This window comes from Podarcis raffonei, chromosome 1 (genome assembly GCF_027172205.1).
Source record: "Podarcis raffonei isolate rPodRaf1 chromosome 1, rPodRaf1.pri, whole genome shotgun sequence".
In the NCBI taxonomy this organism is placed as follows: Eukaryota; Metazoa; Chordata; class Lepidosauria; order Squamata; family Lacertidae; genus Podarcis; species Podarcis raffonei.
This window is the reverse complement of record NC_070602.1, coordinates 82,533,915-82,555,443: the sequence shown is the minus strand read 5'-3', so window position 1 is coordinate 82,555,443 and position 21,529 is coordinate 82,533,915. Positions and strand designations below refer to the sequence as shown.

At 44.1% G+C, this 21,529-nt stretch overlaps 3 protein-coding genes and 1 pseudogene across 3 annotated transcripts; 1 reads left to right on the top strand and 3 right to left on the bottom strand.

Moving 5' to 3' along the window:
* LOC128418782 (olfactory receptor 1019-like) overlaps positions 1 to 21,529 on the top strand; it is a 36,195-nt pseudogene that overhangs the window by 747 nt on the left and 13,919 nt on the right.
* Positions 5,399 to 6,361, bottom strand: LOC128418788 (olfactory receptor 1020-like). The gene has a single exon (XM_053398838.1). It carries the CDS (start codon positions 6,359 to 6,361, stop codon positions 5,399 to 5,401), a length of 963 nt encoding a protein of 320 aa, XP_053254813.1.
* Positions 11,420 to 12,367, bottom strand: LOC128418794 (olfactory receptor 8U9-like). Its single transcript, XM_053398849.1, has one exon. The coding sequence runs from the start codon at positions 12,365 to 12,367 to the stop codon at positions 11,420 to 11,422; it is 948 nt and encodes a 315-aa protein (XP_053254824.1).
* LOC128415871 (olfactory receptor 1019-like) lies at positions 17,755 to 18,705 on the bottom strand. Its single transcript, XM_053392641.1, has one exon. It carries the CDS (start codon positions 18,703 to 18,705, stop codon positions 17,755 to 17,757), a length of 951 nt encoding a protein of 316 aa, XP_053248616.1.

The window sequence follows — 21,529 nt, the reverse complement described above, 5'->3', positions numbered from 1 at the left end:
CTCTTTTATGGGACAGTTTTCGTCATGTATATCAGGCGTCCTTCTAGCCTGTCCCCAGAACGGGGCAAAATAGTATCTTTGTTTTATGCAGTGGTGATTCCCATGCTGAATCCACTGATCTATAGCCTAAGGAACAAGGAGGTCAAGGGTGCCATGAAGAGACTGGTAGGGAAGTACTTTACTAATATACACCGTAAACGATAATGTCCATTAATTCCTTATTTAAAGGTTAATATCCACTATTATTTATTTCCATAAATAGTGTGAAGTCTATGCTTATATAAAGAACTGTTGTGAGTGTTGTGTGTTTCTGTTCTGCTTGTAATGCCAAAGGCATTAGGCAACAAGTAACCATGTTGGTCAACTACTGCAGCAGAATGGGTTCAGCTCTTGATCATTTTTGATCAGAGCTAGTTTCAGATGAAATTAATATTGCAGTTTATGGCACCTGCACTTGCTGATACTTATAAAGTGGGAAGCTGGCTTGCTCTTACATTGTACATTTATATAGTCTAAAGACAGAAGTGGACATTACAAATGAAATGGAACTGCTACTGAAAAATAGCAGCCTCGTTGTTCAAATTAGAGCTGCCCATCCCATTATTATCTCTGATTTTAAGGACATGTGTTGTATAGAATGGTCATTATGATTTTGGAGCTGTGTGTAGCTATTCAAACATGACATCCAATGTATGCATGTCTGGCAGACTTGGGGATGGGAAGCCATGGGCAAAGGAAGGTGCTATCCAGAGCCTTCACTGCTCATAGACTTTTCACACATCTATGTAGGTTTGAGATCATAGCAAACTCTAATAACATGGTAGGCCCAGCATTGCCATTTCTTCCACTCCTCCTCACTTTCATCAATTTCTGAGTGGCTCTCAGAGCTTCCATCAAACTAAAAAATAAACACAATTGCCTCTGTCAAGAGTGGTGATGCAGTAAGGCTTTAAAGCAGCTACCACATTGTTAGTGGTTGTTTCTAACCCTAAGAAACACTGGGGAGGCTGACAAGGGAGAAAACAGAGGTTAGTGAAACCTCAATGCCCTTAGATAAGTCACTAATTTGGGGCTGAAACTTGTAAGTCTTCCAAGGATAAAGAAGTAAAACATTGCCTTTATAATAGACCCAGAGAAAACCGTTGGTTTCGCCCCCCACAAAAATATTGACAATGACAGCTCTATTTGTGCAGTGTTAGGCCTGATTCTTTTTATCTTAGAACAGCAAAGCTTGGGCACAAGGGCTGTGCACTGAATTCAGCCAACTCCCAGGCCAAAATGGGATGATAAGGGGGAAAATTGGCTTCAACGAAGTTGGGGTGAGAGTTAGACAGTCCTGGATCACTCCAGTTTGCCTTGGACTATGCAGAGTGACCTGGGCTGTCAAGGGGCAGGGTGTTTGGCAAGGAAGGCCGATGCACCTTTATAAGCCATTCCAAAGCAGGAAGAAGACCCCACCACCAGCAGCAGGTGGCCTCATTGATGTGCTCCAAAGGAAGGCAAAGCAATACTTTTGGCACCAGCTTTGCTGCAGAAGTTGCTGAAAGGAGGCATACAAGGCACTTTCCAACCACCTTAGGGACTCCACTCCAGATTTATGTAGGGTTTACTTTAGCCGGAAAATATTCCACAAGGCAGCAGAGGTTTAGGATCAGAGTTTTCCTTCCCCTAGATGGGCAGCCTTCCCAGGTTGATGAGCCCCATATGCCTCTACACCATGTGCAGAAACCGCCTTCTTGACCATTGGACCCACTATTGGTCTCGTCCACTCAATCCACTGGAGCCTACAGGGCTTCACTCTTCACCTACAGGGGACAGACTAGTCCCTAACACACTGAGGGTTTAAGACCCATTGGCTATCCTCACCTGGTTTAGCCGGCCAATTGAAGCAATTTCCCAGGTTGTGTTGCATGCTGTTGCATGCTGACAGCTTCTGGAAGCTACAGGTGAGAGCCAAATGCAGGGTGGGGATCAAAGGTGGATAAACTACCCCAGAAGGAGCATGACGTGCCCCCCACCAGAGGTGCTACCCCTCCCCTAAGACCCCAATATCTGTCTTAATTTACTAGAATAAAAGGACAAAGATGTGCAGGAGTTTCACAACAGCAATTGATTGGTTGTTAAACTACAAAGTGATTACAGTAGAAATAAAACTGAGCCAATACCCAAGAATGACATTGATACTGTCCAGTAAAGTTTTTAATCCTACAGTGATTCACCTTTTGTTCACCTTTTGTTACATATGTTACAGTGGCTTTGTAAAGTAAAGGTAAAGGACCTCTGGACAGTTAAGTCCAGTCAAAGGTGACTATGGGGTTGCGGCGCTCATCTCGCTTTCAGACCGAGGGAGCTGGCGTTTGTCCACAGACAGCTTTCCGGGTCATGTGGCCAGCATGATTAAACCACTGCTAGGAAGCTGTTTACCTTCCCACTGCAGTGGTACCTATTTATCTACTTGCACTGACGTGCTTTCAAACTGCTAGGTTGGCAGGAGCTGGGACAGAGCAGTGGGAGCTCACTCTGTTGCGGGGATTCGAACCACCGACCTTCCGATCGACAAGTCCAAGAGGCTTGGTGGTTTCGACCACAGCGCCACCCAGGCCCCAGTGGCTTTGTAAGTCTATATTTCAAAGAGGGTAAGAAGATCCTGTTAGCTCAGTTTCCTCCATACTGAAGTTCTGTTCAAAAGTATCCCTCACACATTGGGCCGGTGCATAAGAGACTGGGCCTGCTTTGACAGGCCTTGCACCTGCCATGTGCCTACACTCTAACATTGGCCTGTACAGTGCAAACGTCTACAAGGGGAGAACCTTTAATATATGTATGATTCCATACAGTGGTATGTGGGAATGCTTTCTCCTGCAAATGCTCAGATGGGGAGGAGGTAGTTGGTTCATGCAATCTCCAGGTGGGCTAGTCAGCATGACCCCACTCTTCACATGAGGGATATTTCTGAATTGGATTTGAGTTGCCAAATATTTGACTGCTGAGCATCATGGGTTTTTTTAAAGGACATTTATTGGTCTGAAGGAGCTCTGAATCACCCTGAACAGGCTTACATTCACAATGGAAAACAACATCTTCTTTTCCTTCCTTTTCTCAGAGCTCCATCTTTCGTCTGATGTCTGCAACAGCAACCTAAATGGGCAGGATCCCCTGTGTGTTTTCATAATACATTATGTATTCCAGGCCTACCAGCAGAATGATAAAATGGTGTAGCATTGTACCAAGGGATACTTTTTTCTGTGCAGTATGTATATTTGTCATACATTCAGTGTAAGGTATTTTATTGAATAAACCAGGTGTTTTGTGCAAATGAATTACATTTCCCCCTCTTGTCCCCACATTCTCAAGACTAACTCACCAAAACCTCACAAGGCCCTACAGTGTGGAGTACAATTTTACACCAGAAAACTTCCAGTGAGCATCCCTAACGTGGCATCACATGTGAATACAGTCTGTGTTGCATCTTTAATTCATCTTGCTCTGCTAAATTTATCTTTTTGTAAACCACTTTGAGGCTTTTTCTACAATCAAGCGGCATATAAATTTTATGAAATAATTATAATTATAAAATAAATTCTGCTACTATTTAGTTTCCACTGAAGGTCATGTTAGATCTGGAAATTGATAACATGGGGGGGGGGGAATAATACAATAGTGCTTTATCCAAAAATATTTTAATTATATTTCTAGAATTGAGAAAATAGATCATCTTTATGAAACCTTTAAATAGTTTGGATTTCAATTTGATATTTCTTTGGGGATGACTTCAGGGGTAATCACCTTGGTGCCCTCCAAACATTGTTGGACTGCAGCTCCTATTATTCCTGATTATTGATTATGCTGGCTGTGGCAAATTGGAAATATAGTTCAACAACACCCAGAGGATACTACATTGGCCTGTAATAAATTATTCAGCATATTTTAATTCAGCAAATGAATTAAATGCAGACAGAAGGGCTCCTTTCATTCATGTAGGGCTTTTGACTGGCTGAAGGATCAAAAGAAAGAGGTGCAGGGTTGCAGGGTTGGGGGGTTTTTTTGGCCAATTACACCCTCCCATTGAAGCCCCTCACACTGTTCTGGAAGGATCCAGAACCCTCCTGAGTAGGTTTCCAGGGGGGGAAGTGACTGCATGGGGAAATGGCAGAAATCACCTTCTCTGTTGCTGCTGATGGAACTTCACTCAGAGAAAGCTCCTGTTGAAAGAAAGGAAATTAGGATCCAAGCCTAGGGGTGGCATTCAATGCTAGCCCTACTCAGAGTAGTCCTGAGTTAATACACATTACTAACTTAGGTTCATAAATTTCAATAAGTCTACTCTGAGTAGAACTTAGTTGACTCTAGGTCCCCATAAGTTATTTCTGTGCAATCTGGATACCTGGCTGAATTACAAGTCATTAGGTTCCATTATAAGGGACGTGGGTGGCGCTGTGGGTTAAACCACAGAGCCTAGGACTTGCTGATCAGAAGGTTGGCGGTTCAAATCCCCACGACGGGGTGAGTTCCCGTTGCTCAGTCCCTGCTCCTGCCAATCTAGCAGTTCGAAAGCACGTCAAAGTGCAAGTAGATCAACAGGTACTGCTCCTGCGGGAAGGTAAACGGCGTTTCCGTGAGCTGCTCTGGTTCGCCAGAAGCGGCTTAGTCATGCTGGCCACATGACCCAGAAGCTGTACGCCGGCTCCCTCGGCCAATAAAGCGAGATGAGCGCTGCAACCCCAGAGTCGGTCACGACTGGACCTAATGGTCAGGGGTCCCTTTACCTTTACCTTTAGGTTCCATTATACAGTGGTACCTCTGGTTACGTACTTAATTCGTTCTGGAGGTCCGTTCTTAACCTAAAATGGTTCTTAACCTGAGGTACCACTTTAGCTAATGGGGAGTCCTGCTGCTGCCGTGCCACCGTGGTGCGATTTCTGTTCTCATCCTGAAGCAAAGTTCTTAACCCAAGGTACTATTTCTGGGTTAGCGGAGTCTGCAACCTAAAGCGTATGAAACCTGAAGCATATGTAACCCAAGGTACCACTGTAATGAAGTTAGGGATATAAGAAGCTGGCTTATACTGAATCAGATCATTAATCAATCTAGATCAATATTATTTACATTGACTGGCAGGGACTCTCCTGGGTTTCAGACTGGGGTCTCTCCCAGCCTACTTAGAGATGCTCGTGATTGAACCAGAGGACCTTCTGCAGGCAATGCAAATGCTCTTCCACTGAGCTGCAGCTCTACCCCAAACAGTCTGTTCTTCCCAACATAATGAAAATATGAGCTAAACAGTACTGGGTAAAAATCAACTGATAACATTTACATTTAACAATACATTTATAAAATTATGCTAAAGCCAGTTGACACGCCCAAAGCACACATTGATAGTCTTCCAGTAGGCAACATGTTAAAACACGGCTTTCCTACGCACAGCTTTTCTCAGAGCATCCTTTACCTCCCTGTTCCTCAGGCTGTAGATCAGTGGGTTCAGCATGGGAATCACCACAGTGTAGAAGACAGAGACTATTTTGTCCTGGTCCATAGAGTGGCTGGAGCTGGGTCTCAAATACATGAACAGGATCGTTCCAAAGAATATGGTGACTGCCAGTAAGTGGGAAGTGCACGTAGAGAAAGCTCTGCGTCTCCCTTCTGAGGAGCTGATCCGTAAGATGGCAGAGAGGATATAGATGTAGGAAATGAGAATTGTGATGAGGCAGCTTAATTCATTAAAACTGGCAAAGACAAAAATGATGATCAGGTTGATGTGTATGTCAGTGCAAGAGAGTGCGAGGAGAGGGGGCGTGTCACAGAAGAAGTGGTTGATGATGTTAGAATCACAGAAGTGCAGCTGGAACGTGAAATAAGTGTGAATTGCTGCATTTATAAATCCAGCTAGAAATGAAGCAATTACTAAGTAGCTGCAGACTTTCCATGACATAATCACCTTGTAGAGGAGTGGGTTGCAAATGGCATTGTACCTGTCATATGCCATTACCGCCAAAAGGAAACCTTCGATGCCCGCAAATGAGCCAAAGAAGTAGAACTGTGCTGCACATCCATGGAATGAAATGATGTTAGCATCAGCTACAAAGTTCACCAGCATCTTGGGAGTGATGACGGTGGAGTAACAGAAGTCAACAAAGGACAGGTAGCAAAGGAAAAAATACATGGGCGTGTGAAGTCGAGAGTCAATTCCTATTAAAACAATCATTCCTAGATTACCCATGATGCTGACAGCATAGATCCCTAGAAAGATCACAAAGAGGGGAATCTTCAGTTCTGGCTGATCTGTCAGTCCACGAAGGATGAACTCAGTCGTTGTGGTGTAATTCTCCATGGCCATTTCCTCCCCATGCGTAATTTTTCTCATCCTAGAATATTGGGGGAAAATGTGGACCTGAACTTGTTTATAAAAGTGAATACCAAACAGTTGATCAATTCCTCCCTTTCTTTCCTTTCCAGTCATGATATCAAGTCTATAGAACAGGCCTGGGGAACACGTGATCCTCTAGTGTTCTTGGGACTCAGTCATCTGTCATCTGGCTACTTCCCAATAGGTTTCTACCAATGGAAACAGTGCCTGCTGCTCTTGAAAAGCTATCTGAAAACCAACAGAGCTCAACAAGGTCTATGATGAGCACCTTACCTTTTGTTACTTGCCAATCCAAGGGATTAATCATGCAAAGCAGCCCCAAAGGCTTCTGGCTTTTTCAGGTACAGTATGTCCATGATGTAAAAAACTCCCGCAGATCCTGTGGTGATTCTCTTCTGATATAATCCTTCTTAATCTTTCAGTTTTAGATGGTTGGGACTAAAAATTAAAAGGAAACAAGGAGAAGTCTAATTTCCAGTGGAGAAACAAGGATCACTTTGCTGCCCGGCTGTGTATTGTTGAAGGCGGTGGTGGGCTTGCAATGCCCTAAAGAGATTCTTCTTCTAGTTTTAGAGAAGCAATTGTGATGGTTTCCCTGATTGCTTCTCTGCCTGTCTGCTACCCTGGGAAGGGTTTTGTAAGGGGGAGAGAGGTGTGTTCAGTTCTATGAGAGACAGAGAAATACTCTTGGGCCAACTGAGAGAGGGAAGGAGGTATGCATAGGCATGTGTTTCTGTATGTACATGGTGATTGCATGGCTGGATCTAGACACATCAAAAAAGCAATTCAGTTAAACACATTGTAAACTCATAAAGGGAAATCTGGTAGGGAAAGACGGGACTCCACAGCGCCATCGGGAGTCACAGTGCTATATCACATATACAACGCATATAAAACACTTTTTCTTTACCAATCTAGCTGAGCTGCATGTGTGAGCAACAGAAGGTGAGTCATGGATGGGCATTGTCAGCCTTGCTTGTGAGACATTGAATTCCCTCTCCATCCCTTCCTGCCATTTGTTTAGCCAAAGGTGGCTTGCTACTTTGTTCTCTCCCTGTCCTCCTTAAGTGAGATTCCCCTCCCACATTCAATCTTGTTAGCAGCAATCAGAATGCAATGCATCTGCTAGCCTGAGCCCAGTGCATGATCCTGTGCGCTTTGTTCCTCTGCTAGGTCTTTCGGTAGATCAGGTTCCTTCCTCAAGGCTTTTTTTGCTGGCTGCAACATGATATGTATCAGGAAGTCACACGCACATGGGCTAGGGAAGAAAAGCAAACTCTCTGCCTCTGCCATGTGTACTATCACTGTATAATTAGCTCTCTCCTTTTACTGCAGTAGGTTCAGTTAGGAAGATCCAAATAATGCAGCATGTTGCAATCCTCCTCTTCTTCTTTGCAGTTCTGACATCAAAGGTGCAAAGGAAAGAAGAGACTCCTCCCCACGCTCCAACATTTGTCCAATGAAAATAGGGATGTCCCATTCCATAATGATAATTTTACTATTTTTATCCTGCACATCTTATTGGGTTGTCCCAGCCTCTCTGGGCTTCTTCCAACATATATAAAGAAATAACAAAACATTAAACATTAAAAAAACCAAAAACCCTTCCCTATACAGGATTGCCTTCAGACAGCTCAGGGGTCAGATAACTCCATACCATCCAACATTTCTACAATGAAAATAGGGACATCCTAAGGAAAAGTGGGACACTGCGGGATCAAATCAGAAACTGGGGCGACTTCTCTAATCCAGGACGTATTTGGAAAATAGGGACATTGGAGGGTCTGCCACTCTCCTTTGCACCTCTGAGAGCAGTGCAATGCTGTAGGGGGTTTGTAGAAGATAGTCCATTCCATTCCCAGGATCTCTTCCCTGCTCCACTCGAGCACACAATGTTCTCTGGCCATGGACCACATGCTTCATTGAGCTGTTGTGGGGTTTCCCCCAAGTCACCTAGGTTTTTAAATTTATTTGTATTTCTACAAACCTTGGGGTTGCTGCATTGGAACGGCAGTAAGTTTTCTTCAATGGGCTTTTGGCCATTTAAACAGGTGCTGTCTGACAGCAAGACAGGAATTTGTCCCCTGGTTCGCCACTTGGAGCTTATCCATATACACCTCCTCTTCTCCCACTGCAATTCCCCTGGGGAAAACCACTTTAGTGCTCAGCTGGAGCAAAAGGCAATCAGGTTTTCTGCTGATTACTGTTTGTTCTGATTTAGAGCTAAAGAGCAGGTTTTCCCTGGGAAAGGAGTGAGGCAAGGGGAAAATCACTTGGATCCATGCCTAGAAAGCATTGGTCAAGTGGAAAACCACTCAGACATGTGCTTTCTAGTTATGGGACAAGCAGAATTGGTTAAAAAAACACACACACCCTAACAATCATTTGGCTATTTCCCAACAGGTTTTTATCAACTGAATCAGGGGCTGCTACTCATGTAAAGCTCTCAGAAAAATGAAGAGAGGTCTACAAAGGTCTAGGATCAGCACCTTACCTCTTGTTATCTGCCAAGCCAAGGGGTTAATCATGCAAAGCAGCCTCACAGAAATCTGGCTTTTGCAGTTAAGTTCATGTTGTTAAAAGAATAAATAAATCTGCAGGTCCTGCAGTGGTTCTCCTCTGATATGATCCATTTCCCTGGCTTAGTCTTTCAGTTTGAGATGGTTGAGGCTAAATATAAAGAGGAAACAAGGGGAACTCTGACTTCCAATGGAGAAACAAGGATTTTATAGTTAGTTTTGGAAGTCCTTTGAGATGCCATAACAATATACAAGCTCAGTGGACCTAATTAAAATCTGAGTTGTCAAATACTGAGAAAATTCAAAACAGTAAATAGAATACATTTCGTAAATAGAGCATGACACTGAGAACCACCTTCTCTTCTCTATCCAAGGAGTTAAAGTTTGTTTTTTATCTAAAGCTTTTTAGTTGTTGTTTTTACAGTTCTGTGTTCCACTTCATCTTGTCATGTGTGTGAATGTGTGTATGTGTGAATATTTGCAGTAGTACCCTGCTTAGCTTTCGTTAACATTAGTGGTTAATTCGTTAGTAGTTATTTATATTAATTATTTTGTCTTGTTCTCCCATCCAGTGCCTATTGGTATCCAGCCTATTATCTGTTCATTTCTCTGTCCTTTGCCAATTAATCATTCCCTTCCTTAAAGTCAGTAAATCGGCAAATAAATAAGTAGACATTGTTTGTTGCCCGTGTTTTATCTTAGTTGGCTAGTGCACCCTCCACCCTCCATTTTGGCCGCAGTCTTAGTTGTTTGTTTCTTGTGTTTGTTCCATGTAAGTCTCACGAGGCCTCAGATGTGACCTCGGAGACCCTGCGAGGTCTCAGAAGCAATGTCCAAGGCCCTGCCAGCATCTGAACATGACTTCCAGTAGAAACAGGAAATCTCATCGGAGGTCTCATGAGGCCTCGGATGTAACCTCCGAGAGTCCGCAAGGCCTCGGAAGCACTGCTGTGCCACCAACACAACATGAAGTCATGCCGTCGTGACATCATGACGTCATGTTACATCACAGGCATCATTGGGCACTCATAACCTGGGGCCCAGGTCAGCACTCCTGTGTGTAGCTATGGTGCACAGTCAAAGGGGGCAGAGGGAGGTGCTGGCAATAGCAGCACCACTGACCAGATTGGTATGCCTCCAGTCAAAGCTAATCCATCCTTCTCATTGTGGTGGTGGGAGCAAGCCACAGCCACAGTTGGAATGGCCAATGATCAATGATAATGGGAGTTGTAGTCCAATAATATCTGGGCATTTTCCATCCCTGCTTTACAATTATTCCTCAAAAACAGTCCTCAAACTCAAAATTCCAAAAGAGCAATAAATGAAAAGGTTCGCTATTCAAAAAATAAATAAATCAGATTGCATCCTGAAATTCTGCCAGATGTTGAAGACTGATAGCGTTGTATAGACAGTAAAATACATGCAATATATAGGATCGGAGTGTGCACAAATAGCCTCTCAAATTTCTCCGCCATATTTCTGGATAGACAAATTGGTGGGCTATTTTACTAAATTTCTGCAGGGACTGTCAGGGGCAGGGATCACAGTATCTCAGAAGTGGGGCTCACCATTAGCAGTGGCAGCAGCAGAGCTTCTTTAAAAAAAAGAATTTTAAAATTGCTGCCACTGGAAATGGCAAAAGCAATTGCAGCAGGCAATGAGGCAGCACAGGCATCGTGGCACTGCTCACATGCCTTCCCAATGCCAAGTGTCACTGCCAGTGCCAGAGAGGGAGAGGGAGAGGGAGAAGATGACTCAGGCATGGTGCTCAGTGCTTTGATGCCTCAGCACAGAGACAATTCAATGCTTTTGCCACTGTGGCTGCATCACCCCTTTTCTCTTCACCCTGAACAGCAGAAGCAATACTCCATTAATGCCCAGTATTTGGAAAGCAGTAATTGTGCTGGCAGGACGCAGGTGGCTCTGTGGGTTAAACCACAGAGCCTAGGATTTGCCAATTAGATCAGAAGGTCGGCGGTTCGAATCCCCGTGACGGGGTGAGCTCCCGCTGCTCGGTCCCTGCTCCTGCCAAACTAGCAGTTCGAAAGCACGTCAAGTGCAAGTAGATAAATAGGTACCACTCCAGCAGGAAGGTAAACGGCATTTCCGTGCGCTGCTCTGGTTCGCCAGAAGTGGCTTAGTCATGCTGGCCACATGACCCGGAGGCTGTACGCCGGCTCCCTTGGCCAATAAAGCGAGATGAGCGCCGCAACCCCAGAGTTGGTCACGACTGGACCTAATGGTCAGGGGTCCCCTTTACCTTTAATTGTGCTGGCAGCCTGACCAACATCCCCACCACCACCACAACACCTACCCACCCAGTGCTTCAAACCTACCTGGATTTGTCATTTATTTATTTATTTCACCAAGCTTTTATACCACTCAAAAAAGAAAAAGAGTATCAGAAATTGCCTTAGAAAAATCACATCTCAGAAATTTAGGCTCAGCTCCAATCACCCATAGATAGGTTGTGAGAGGGCAGACAATTGCGCAGGACTGAGCAAAATCATAATAATCCACACCACATGAATGTTTGCTACTGTGGCCTCTGGTGAAAGATTTTCTTACTCAGTCTTTTCTTCAGGGCTCTTTTCACCTCCTCGTTCCTCAGACTGTAGATGACGGGGTTCACGATTGGGATCACAATGGTGTAGAAGACGGACACAATCTTGTCTTGCTCCACTGCCTCAATGCCTCCAGGCTGCACATACATGAAGGTCAAGGACCCGTAATACAGTACAACGGCAGTCAGGTGTGAAGCACAGGTTGAGAACGTCTTCTGTCTGCCTGCGGATGACCGCATCCTCAAAATGGTGGAAATGATGTAACCATAGGAGATAAGAACAATAATTGCATTCCCTACCACGACAAAAGTGGAAAGGACGAAGAGTACAACCTTGGAAACATAGTTGTTTGAGCAGGAGAGCCGCAACAAAGGAGGGATGTCACAGTAGAAGGAGCTGATTTCATTGGGACCACAGAAGGAGAGCCTAAAGACACCACTTGTGTGGACAATGGCAATAAAAAGTCCCACCAGGTAGCTCCCAGCCACAAGCTGAAGACACACATTTCTGGTCATGGCAATAGGATAAACCAGTGGTTTGCAGATGGCAACAAAACGGTCATAAGCCATAGCAGCCAGAAGGTAGCACTCTGTTGTAGCATAGAGGGTGAAGCACCACATCTGGGTTGCACATGCGTTGTACGAAATCACCTTCCTATTTGTAAGGAGGTCCCACAACAGCCTGGGAATGATAGTGGAGGAATAGCAAATGTCAATGAAGGACAGGTTGCTGAGGAAAAAGTACATTGGAGATTGCAAAACGGGATCTGTCTGGATTAACACAATCATACCCAGATTTCCCATCACTGTTAGGAGGTAGATTAGTAGAAAGAGCAAAAACAAGGGTATCTCCACTTCAGAACGATCTGTGAATCCTAAAAGAATGAACTCAGACACCTGGGTTCTGTTCACCTCTTGCATTTCTCCAATATGATTAACTTTCAGTCAGGAATGACAGCTAAAATTAGGATAGATAAGGGGAAGGATTGGAAAGCAAAGTGAAAAGCTGAGGTAATACAAGGGGGTGCATTGCAAACCATCTTTTTTCTTTTTTTCTTTTTAAGTCCCCCCCCCATTTTGTTAAATTTGCTTAGTAACATAATATTATTATATATATTCTATAAAACAAAGAATCATTGCAAACCATCTTTTAAAATTGTGATTTCAATTATTGGCAATATACTTTTCAAAAACATTTGTTCCTGTTACATAATGACCAAAGTGTTGGAGAAGCAGTTGAGATGGTTGCCCTAATTGTTTCTCCAACTGTCTGCAAGCCTGGGTAGGCTTTTATAAGGGAGGGAGAAAGTCATATGTGTGTTCTGTGAGCAACAGAGAAATGGAGAGAGGTAGGGTGGTGTGTGTATGTGCATGTACATGATTGCAGCTCCAACAAAGCATGGCGCAAAGGAGAAGGGGGGAGGATCACAAAGGGCTTTGTTCTCCTGCTGCTCTCCTTCCCACCTCTGAAAGCAGTGCAGCCCTGTAGGCACCTGGTGAGCAAGTGGGAAGTTAAGATGGGTTAGAGTAGACAGGGTTAGTCAGTGAAGAGAGCAAGTTCACAGCCCAGAGTATTTTATCAATGTATGCCCCACTTTCAGCCATAGCTCTCTTAATGGATGACTATGTCCCTTTGAAACTGTATGGAGCAGGATACTCCATTCCATTCCCACTGTCTCTTTCCCACTCTTCCCTGAATAAACAGTGTTCTCTGGCCACTGAGCATGCTCAGTCTTCATTGGTCTGTTTTTGTATATTTCCCCAAGTTAACCAGGTTTTGCTATGTCTACAAATCTTTCAGTTCCCCCAAAGTCTGCTGGCACCTCTCTCATGGCTCCATAAGGATTGACGCTTGAAGAATGAGTTCTGGGCTGGTATAGATTGGGGTGGGAAATGGAGGGAAAGTGTCCCCAAAAGATGAATATCACCGACCAATTTCATATGTAATGTCTGGTCCATTCACTAAATAGTTTGCCTAGTTTGATAGCCTGTTTTGTTATTTGAGCAAGAAGACAAAAGAGCACTCTTTACACTCAGCAAATTTCTGCAGCGGGTACAAGGACACACAAACTGCATTGAAATTGCAATAAGTCTCTTTCAATAGATATTTGGCCAAATTAAACAAGTGCTTGTCTGATGGTAAGATAAGAATTTGTCTCTTATCTTGGTGTGTTTAAAGCAAAAGCCTTAACTCAATCCTTTGGCTATTTCCCAATGGAATCAGGGGCTGCTACTAATTTATAGCTCTCAGAAAACCAAGAGAGCTCTACAGAGGTCTATGATTAGCACCTTACCTTTTGGTTTACCTTTTGGCTTTAGCAGTGACGTGCATGAAATAAAAAAGTTTTGTAGATCATTCAGTGACTCTCCTCTGATATGGTCCATGTTTCTGGTTTAATCTTTCAGTTTTAGCAGGTCAAGGCTTAATATTAAAAGGAGTCAAGGGGAAGTGTGACTTCCAATGGAGAAACAAGGATTTTATAGTTGGTTTTGGAAGTCCTTTTCGATATCATAACAATATAAATGCTCTGTGGACCTAATTAAAACATCTTGTTGCCACATCTTGAGAAAATTCAAATTAGACACTGAGAACAACCCTCTATCACCATCCAAGTTTATTTATTTAGAGCTTTTTGACCCCATTCTTCAACTGACAAAAGTCTCTGTGAGCAGCTTACAAATATCAGTGGTAAGACAGTCTTTAACCCCAGGCTCGCAGACTGAAGCAACAGCAAAAAAGGAAAAGGGGGTGTAAGGCAAACACTTGGAAAGGTCGTATTAGAAGGTTGTCTGCAAGTCTTTGACTTCAACAGCCTCACCCACCTGTTCAGTGAAATGGATGTTAACATCTAGAAAAAGAAAACATTAAATATGGATAAATCCACATACGTATATAGGAACAGTAGTATTCCCCCATTTTTTTCAAGCTACACCCGCTCATGGCAGTTATTTTGTGTCAAGAACCATCCCTACCACCAGGAGCCCACCTCACTCACTCACTCAAAATCCCAAATTTACCATTGGGCTCAGTCTGGCATAAAAGGTTGGTCACCACTAATTTAAAGAATTGGGAGGTGCAAGGGCTGGGGGAGTGGAGTGGTGCCAAGATGCAAAGGAGAAGAGCAGAGAGGATAATGAACAGTGTATTCCAGCCACTGACCATGTTCTTCATTGGTCTGTTTTTGTGTCTTCCCCAAGCCACCCAGGTTTGTTGTCTTTTGGATACTTCTACAATCCTTTGGGTTTTCCCACCCAAAGCCTGCTGATACATATTTGCAACATAAGGATTGACAGTTGACAAATGGGTTCTCTGCTGGTATATATTGGACTGGAGAATGCAGTTAATGGATTCCAAAACGATGACTACCAGAAACCAATGTCCTAAATAAAGTTTGATTCCTTTGCCAAGTATATTGCACAGGTATACAGCCTATGTTTTGACATTCTAACTAGAAAACAAAAGAGAACTCTTTGCGTGGCGAGTTCCCGCCCCCCACCAGGATAAATAAAGACATGAGACACCATAGTTTAAGGTTAAATGGGCGAATTAGGCCACAACTTTATTGAATTCAGGAATGAGAGGCATTGGCTTAGGCATTGGTCCTAGCGACTATCCGGCTCCAGCCCATTTGCTGGAGACACGGGGAAGGGTTAACACTATATTGGGGGAGTCTCCTGCCGAGGCACGTCGACTAGGAGCTCCCCCGGGTCACCGCTCTGGGGCGTGCCTTTGGCCCACACCTCCATAGGCTTCGGACAGGGCCACGCCCCCCGGAGTCCTTTAATGGACCACCCTTCGCTCACTGGGGGGAGGTGATGGCGTTCCTCCCCCCCACATCCTCTTAACCCCTTCTTACCAATGCCTACCGCCAATGCCGAAAAGTTGTGATGAGTTGCTATGAGGTAGGCGAAAAACCCAATGGCTGAAATTGCCAATTGGGAAAAATTCCTACCATGCCCCTTGCGGTGACAGACCGAAGTCCATAGCAAAGTCAGAGACCTACCTAAAGCCTACCTAAAGGGAGGGAGGGTGGGAAAACGTGGGGGCTAGCCGGTGAAAAGAGGGCGAGCCCCCTCTGCGTCGGCCCTAAATAGGGCAGGTCATGCACACCCCCCAGCCAGCCGATTGGCTGGCTGGGGGGGCAGACACGGCCGGGATTCCCCTGCTCTCGCAGGGGCTGAAACCAGCCCCCGCTCACGTGGGGGGTGGGCGTGAAGCCCGCAACCCCACCTCCTGGGCAGGCCGGAAGTGGCTTTACAATCAATCAGTTTCCTCAATGTGTACAAGAACACATTGAAACTGCAGTAAATTTCCTTCAGTAGGCTTTTGGCCAATTAAACAAGTGTTTTATCTGAGGGCAAGACAAGAATTTTTCCTGTTCTTTGTGTTTTTAATTACCCTAACTAACTTCATCATTTGGCTATTTCCCAGCAGGTTTCTACCATTGGAAACAAGGGCTGCTACTTCTTTAAAGCTTTCAGAAAACCAAAAGAGCTCTACAAAGGTCTATGACCAGAACCTTACCATTTGTTATTTGCCAAGTCAAGGGATTAATCATGCAGACCACACATTGAATTAGATGTTACAACAAAAACCAAACTGATACAGAACTGGTACAAAACAAATGTTATGAATACCAAATAGAGTCATATTTCATTGAGACTTGCCACCCCCATGATTGGCGTATTATATACGGTAAGTAACAATGACCGCTCCCCGCTTAAAAACGGGGGGCGCCCTTTGCGTGGACGCGTGCAGCCCCTGGATCTCGAGCGGCTCCAATAGCTTAGGCTTGGCCTTGCCTTCCCTCAGGTGGGGTACCTGGAGGTCTCCGCCTACCTCAGTCATTTGCCCAATCCCACCTGGGGGAAGCGTTGCCAAGGAGACCAGTCCAGGTAGGGGAGGGATTACCTGCCCACACAATAGAGGGAGGATCTTACCTGGGAATCCTCACTTGGCTCCAGAGCTTCTCCCACCCTACCCACCCTCAGTTAATGCCTTATTTTGCAGGTTAACTTTTCTTCACAGGTTTCGCAGGTTAACTTTTCTTCACAGGTATGCGGGCGCTGCTACGTAAGGTCGCTGTTAAAGGGCCGGAAAGGAATTTCCCTGCATTGGCAGGTTTCGCCTTTCCCGTAGCAAAACGTCACAACTTTGGCAGTATCAGGCCTTGGGCGGAATCCTTTAGTCCATCTTCCTCTTTGCGGCGGCGATACCAGGGTTCCCCGTTAAAGGGGTTTCTGAAGGGAGGCTTTGGCCGTGCGCCGAAAGGTTGTCATTGCTCTCCCCTGCGGCGGCGGCGTAACGGGGGCGGCTGTCTCTGCTTGAACATATGTTCTCCAGAGCCGGCCCATCCCCCACACACACACTGAAAAACCCTGATGCTCCCTAGATCCCCGGCTGGGGACTGGGGAGGGAGAACGCCCAATGCCTGAGCCAAGGTCTACCCACATTTGAAATTCAATAAAGTTGTGGCCAATTTAATCCCATAGCACGTTGTCTCGAGTCGTTATTCCGCATGACGGGGGGACCGCGGGGGATCTGGGGACTCCGCCTGTCCACGCAAATGGCCACAAAATGGAAGCAAGATCCATAGGTTTACCTAGATCTGGATATACCCTTAATGTATAAGTCAATTTCTCAAAAATGGGAACAAGCATTATTTTATAGAACCAAATATGTAAAGAAAAACCTGAGGACACCTTCCAGCCCTGTGATATTGTCAAATGAGCAGCTCCTATTAGGAAAAAAATGTAAGTGGCTTGTTTATTTATTTATTGAATTTATATACCACCCTATACCCAGGGGTCTTAGGGCAGTTCACAGAATTACATATTAAGTGTGTATTAAACGAATAAAAAATGGATAAAAGTCATAGTTGCGGGTTTAAAGGCAACAGTTCACCTATTATTTCAGAAATTTCTTCCATTAACTCTTCTCAAAATTCGTATACATGTTTGCAAGACCACCACATGTGCTCTTTCGATACAAACCTTCCAACACATAGGGGACCCAAATTTAGATATATGTGCAAGATGGGCTGGGGTCAAGACCCATCAATGGGCTATTTTTAAGGAGTTTTCTCATATATTTCTGGAGACAAATCAAAAGGAGTAGGAAGCCATAGTTCAATTCCTGGCATGTTGCAGCAGAGCTGGGAATATACCCAGCCTGAAATTGGAAAACAGTGATATTTTCTCTCTCTCCAGAAAAATGACTTCTGATATATTTTGGCTCAAATCCAATATTGTGTGAGACAAAGGTGCAAGATAGGACAACATTTTAACAACAAGAACCACATGAATATTCACTGCTTTTGCTGTGGGAGTAAGATATTATTGCTTAGTCTTTTCTTCAGGGCTCTTTTCACCTCCTCATTCCTCAGACTGTAGATCATGGGGTTGACCAAGGGGATCACAATGGTGTAGAAGACGGACACAATCTTGTCTTGCTCCACTGCCTCAATGCCTCCAGGCTGCACATACATGAAGGTCAAGGACCCGTAATACAGTACAACGGCAGTCAGGTGTGAGGCACAGGTTGAGAAGGTCTTCTGTCTGCCTGTGGATGACCGCATCCTCAAAATGGCTGAGATGACATAAGCATAGGACACAAGAACAATAATTGCATTCCCTACCACAACAAAAGTGGAAAGGACGAAGAGTACAACCTTGGAAACATAGTTGTCTGAGCAGGAGAGTCGCAACAAAGGAGGGATGTCACAATAGAAGGAGCTAATTACATTGGGACCACAGAAAGACAAACTAAAGGTTCCACAGGTGTGAACAATAGCATTCACAAGCCCCACCAGGTAGCACCCGGCCACAAGCTGAAGACAGATGTTTCTGGCCATGGCAATAGGATAAATCAGTGGTTTGCAGATGGCAACAAAACGGTCATAAGCCATAGCAGCCAGAACGTAGCACTCTGTTGTAGCATAGAGGGTGAAGCACCACATCTGGGTTGCACATTCATTGTATGAAATCACTTTCCTCTCTGTAAGGAGATCATACAGCAGCCTGGGAATGATGATGGAGGAGTAGCAAATGTCAATGAAGGACAGGTTGCTGAGGAAAAAATACATTGGAGACTGCAAAAGGGAGTCTGTCTGGATCAACACAATCATACCCAGATTTCCCATCACTGTCAGTAGGTAAATTAATAGGAAGAGCAAAAACAAGGGTATCTCCACTTCAGAACGATCTGTGAATCCTGAGAGAATGAACTCAGACACCTGGGTCCTGTTCCCCTCTTGCATTCTTCCAGTATGATTAACCATCAATCAGTAATGAGGGCTAAAATTAGGATAGATAAGAGAAAACATTGAATATCATAGTGAAAACCTGAGATAATATAAGAGTGTGCATTGGAAACATTTTATTTTTTTTAAAAAAAGAAACCGATTTTCTTTTATATAATTTGGAAAAACATTTTTCAAAAATATTTTTCATGTTGCACTATGAAGCAAACTCCACTTACGTTAGGCAAATGCATGGCCACTCCAGAGTTAATTTTATATTTGTGTACATTCATAAAAATAAGAAAGACAGGAGGGGCTTTAATGAGTGTGTGCCATCATTTCAGATTTTCTTTACCACTTTTAACTCTTCAGGGACCAACTGGCCATGCCTTCCCTTCATCATGCAGCCCCCACTGGAGGATTTGTAGTGCCTCATCACAAGCCTGGGCTTGCATGAAATTACCATGGTGTATGGGAGCAAAAGAGAATGGAGGTTGCACACCAGCCATGACCATGACCTGGGAATGAGAAGGCAAAGGCACTGAGAAGGGTAAGGTGGTGGTTTTAAAGAAAGACAGACATTTGAGTAAAGCATGGATAGAGGAAACAGAGAAGGAAGAGGTGGATTTAAACAATTGTTGCTGTTGTTCTTTAGTCGTTTAGTCGTGTCCGACTCTTCGTGACCCCATGGACCGGAGCACGCCAGGCACTCCTGTCTTCCACTGCCTCCCGCAGTTTGGTCAAACTCATGCTGGTAGCTTCGAGAACACTATCCAACCATCTCATCCTCTGTCGTCCCCTTCTCCTTGTGCCCTCCATCTTTCCCAACATCAGGGACTTTTCCATGAGGAGTCTTCTCTTCTCATGAGGTGGCCAAAGTATTGGAGCCACAGCTTCAGGATCTGTCCTTCCAGTGAGCACTCAGGGCTGATTTCCTTAAGAATGGATAGGTTTGATCTTCTTGCAGTCCATGGGACTCTCAAGAGTCTCCTCCAGCACCTTAATTCAAAAGCATCAATTCTCCAGTAATCATACTGGAAGAATTTAAACAATAGCAGAGGTTTAAGTAAAGTACCTTCTTACAATGGAATATATGAGGGCTCCACACCCTTTATATCTCACACATGAGATATGTGTGAGATAATGAAATAAAAAATAGTGACTATTTTTAAACAATGACAGAACTTTGAGTGAAGCAGGGGTGGAGAAACACTGAGAGGAAAATTGTGGTTTTAAACAAGAACAGATGTTTGAGTAAAGCAGGAATGGAAAGACAGAGGGAATTGCCCATTTTAAAACAACAACTGGGGTTTAAGTAAAGCAGAGATTGAATGATACAGAGGAAAGTTGTGGTTTTAAGCAAAGATGGAAAAATGCCAAATTTAAAACAACAGAGGCTTGAATAAAGCAGGCATGTAGAAAAATTGAGAGAGGGAAAGGAGCGATCTTGAACAATGACAGAGGTATGAGTAGAGTAAGCAGGGGTAGGTGACACTGAGGGTGGGGAAAAGCAGTTTTAAGCCAAAATTAAAGCCGTTTACTCCATTCAGTGTGTTCCCCCCCCCCAAATTCAGAAATCACAGTTTAGTAAGCCCTGCATCCTCAACTAGATACCCATTGGTTTCCAGCTACTCAAACTAACTGAAAACAAAAGATTCAAAGTTCATTAAAATGGATATTTACCTGATTTTTTAAAAAACCCATTAAGTGTGGATAAATACTTTCAGTAATGGCAACTACTATTCTTGCAGAAGAAAGATTATTCCTTCCCCATAAAAACTCAGCATGCATATTATAGGATCTGATTGCATCACCTCAGCCTTACCTGTAGTCAAACAGAATTTTCTTCATATTGTGCACTGATTCTAGAGGCTATGAGTGTACATGTGTTTTAAAGAACTGATTCTAGAGGTGATGAGAGTATATGTGCTTATTGAACAACAGAGAGCCTTGGGGGCAGCTTCCCATGACACTCATCCTAGAGAGACTACGCAGTAATAATCACCATCTTGTTAGTCTCATCAGGTAATTGTAATGTGTGACACAATGCTGTTTCCTTCCTTGCTCTGAAGCAGGGATGGGGTCCTGAGGCCCTTCAGATGTCGCTAGACTCTCAATCTTCTCCAGCAATCATGACCAATAGTCAGGGATGATGGGAGTTGTATTCCAGGTAACATCTTTGGCCCCCTTCAGAGATTACACACTGACTTTGCAGTTATGCCTCCATGCCAGGGCTATGGGCATCTTTTGAGTAAAGCATGGATAGAGGAAACTGAGAAGGAAGTGGTAGATTTAATAATTTGTACATTTTTGAAATGGGTCAAGGCTTTCCTGACCAGAAAGGCAGGTGCTGCTTCAGTAGTCAAAGCTCTACTGAAGGATATCATCCCCCAGTTTGGAGGTCCTCAAATAACAGAGCCAGATTTGGGATCCCACTTCAATAATCAAGCTGTTTAAACAGTGCTTACATCCTTGGGAATAACCCAGCAACTGCATCCACTGCATTGCCCACAGTTATCAAGGGCTTGTTGAGAAAACTACTGGGAAAATTAAGGTGGTGAAATCGCAAAGTGATTTCATGCTCTTTATTCATCTCATAGTGGTGAGGAGGAATGAAAGTCCCCTCAAAGTATCTGCTTTATATACATTATTTACACAATGGGCTGCACGTGATTGGCTAATTCCGGACTTCTCCTGTAGGCCAATCAGGTTGTGGATTCACTTCTATCTGGAGCTAGATTGGGTGGCTCCTGCCGACCAATCATACTGCTGCATTGTTCTAGGACCAATCAGACTGCTGCATTCTGAATCCTATTGTTCTAGGACCAATCAGACTGATGCA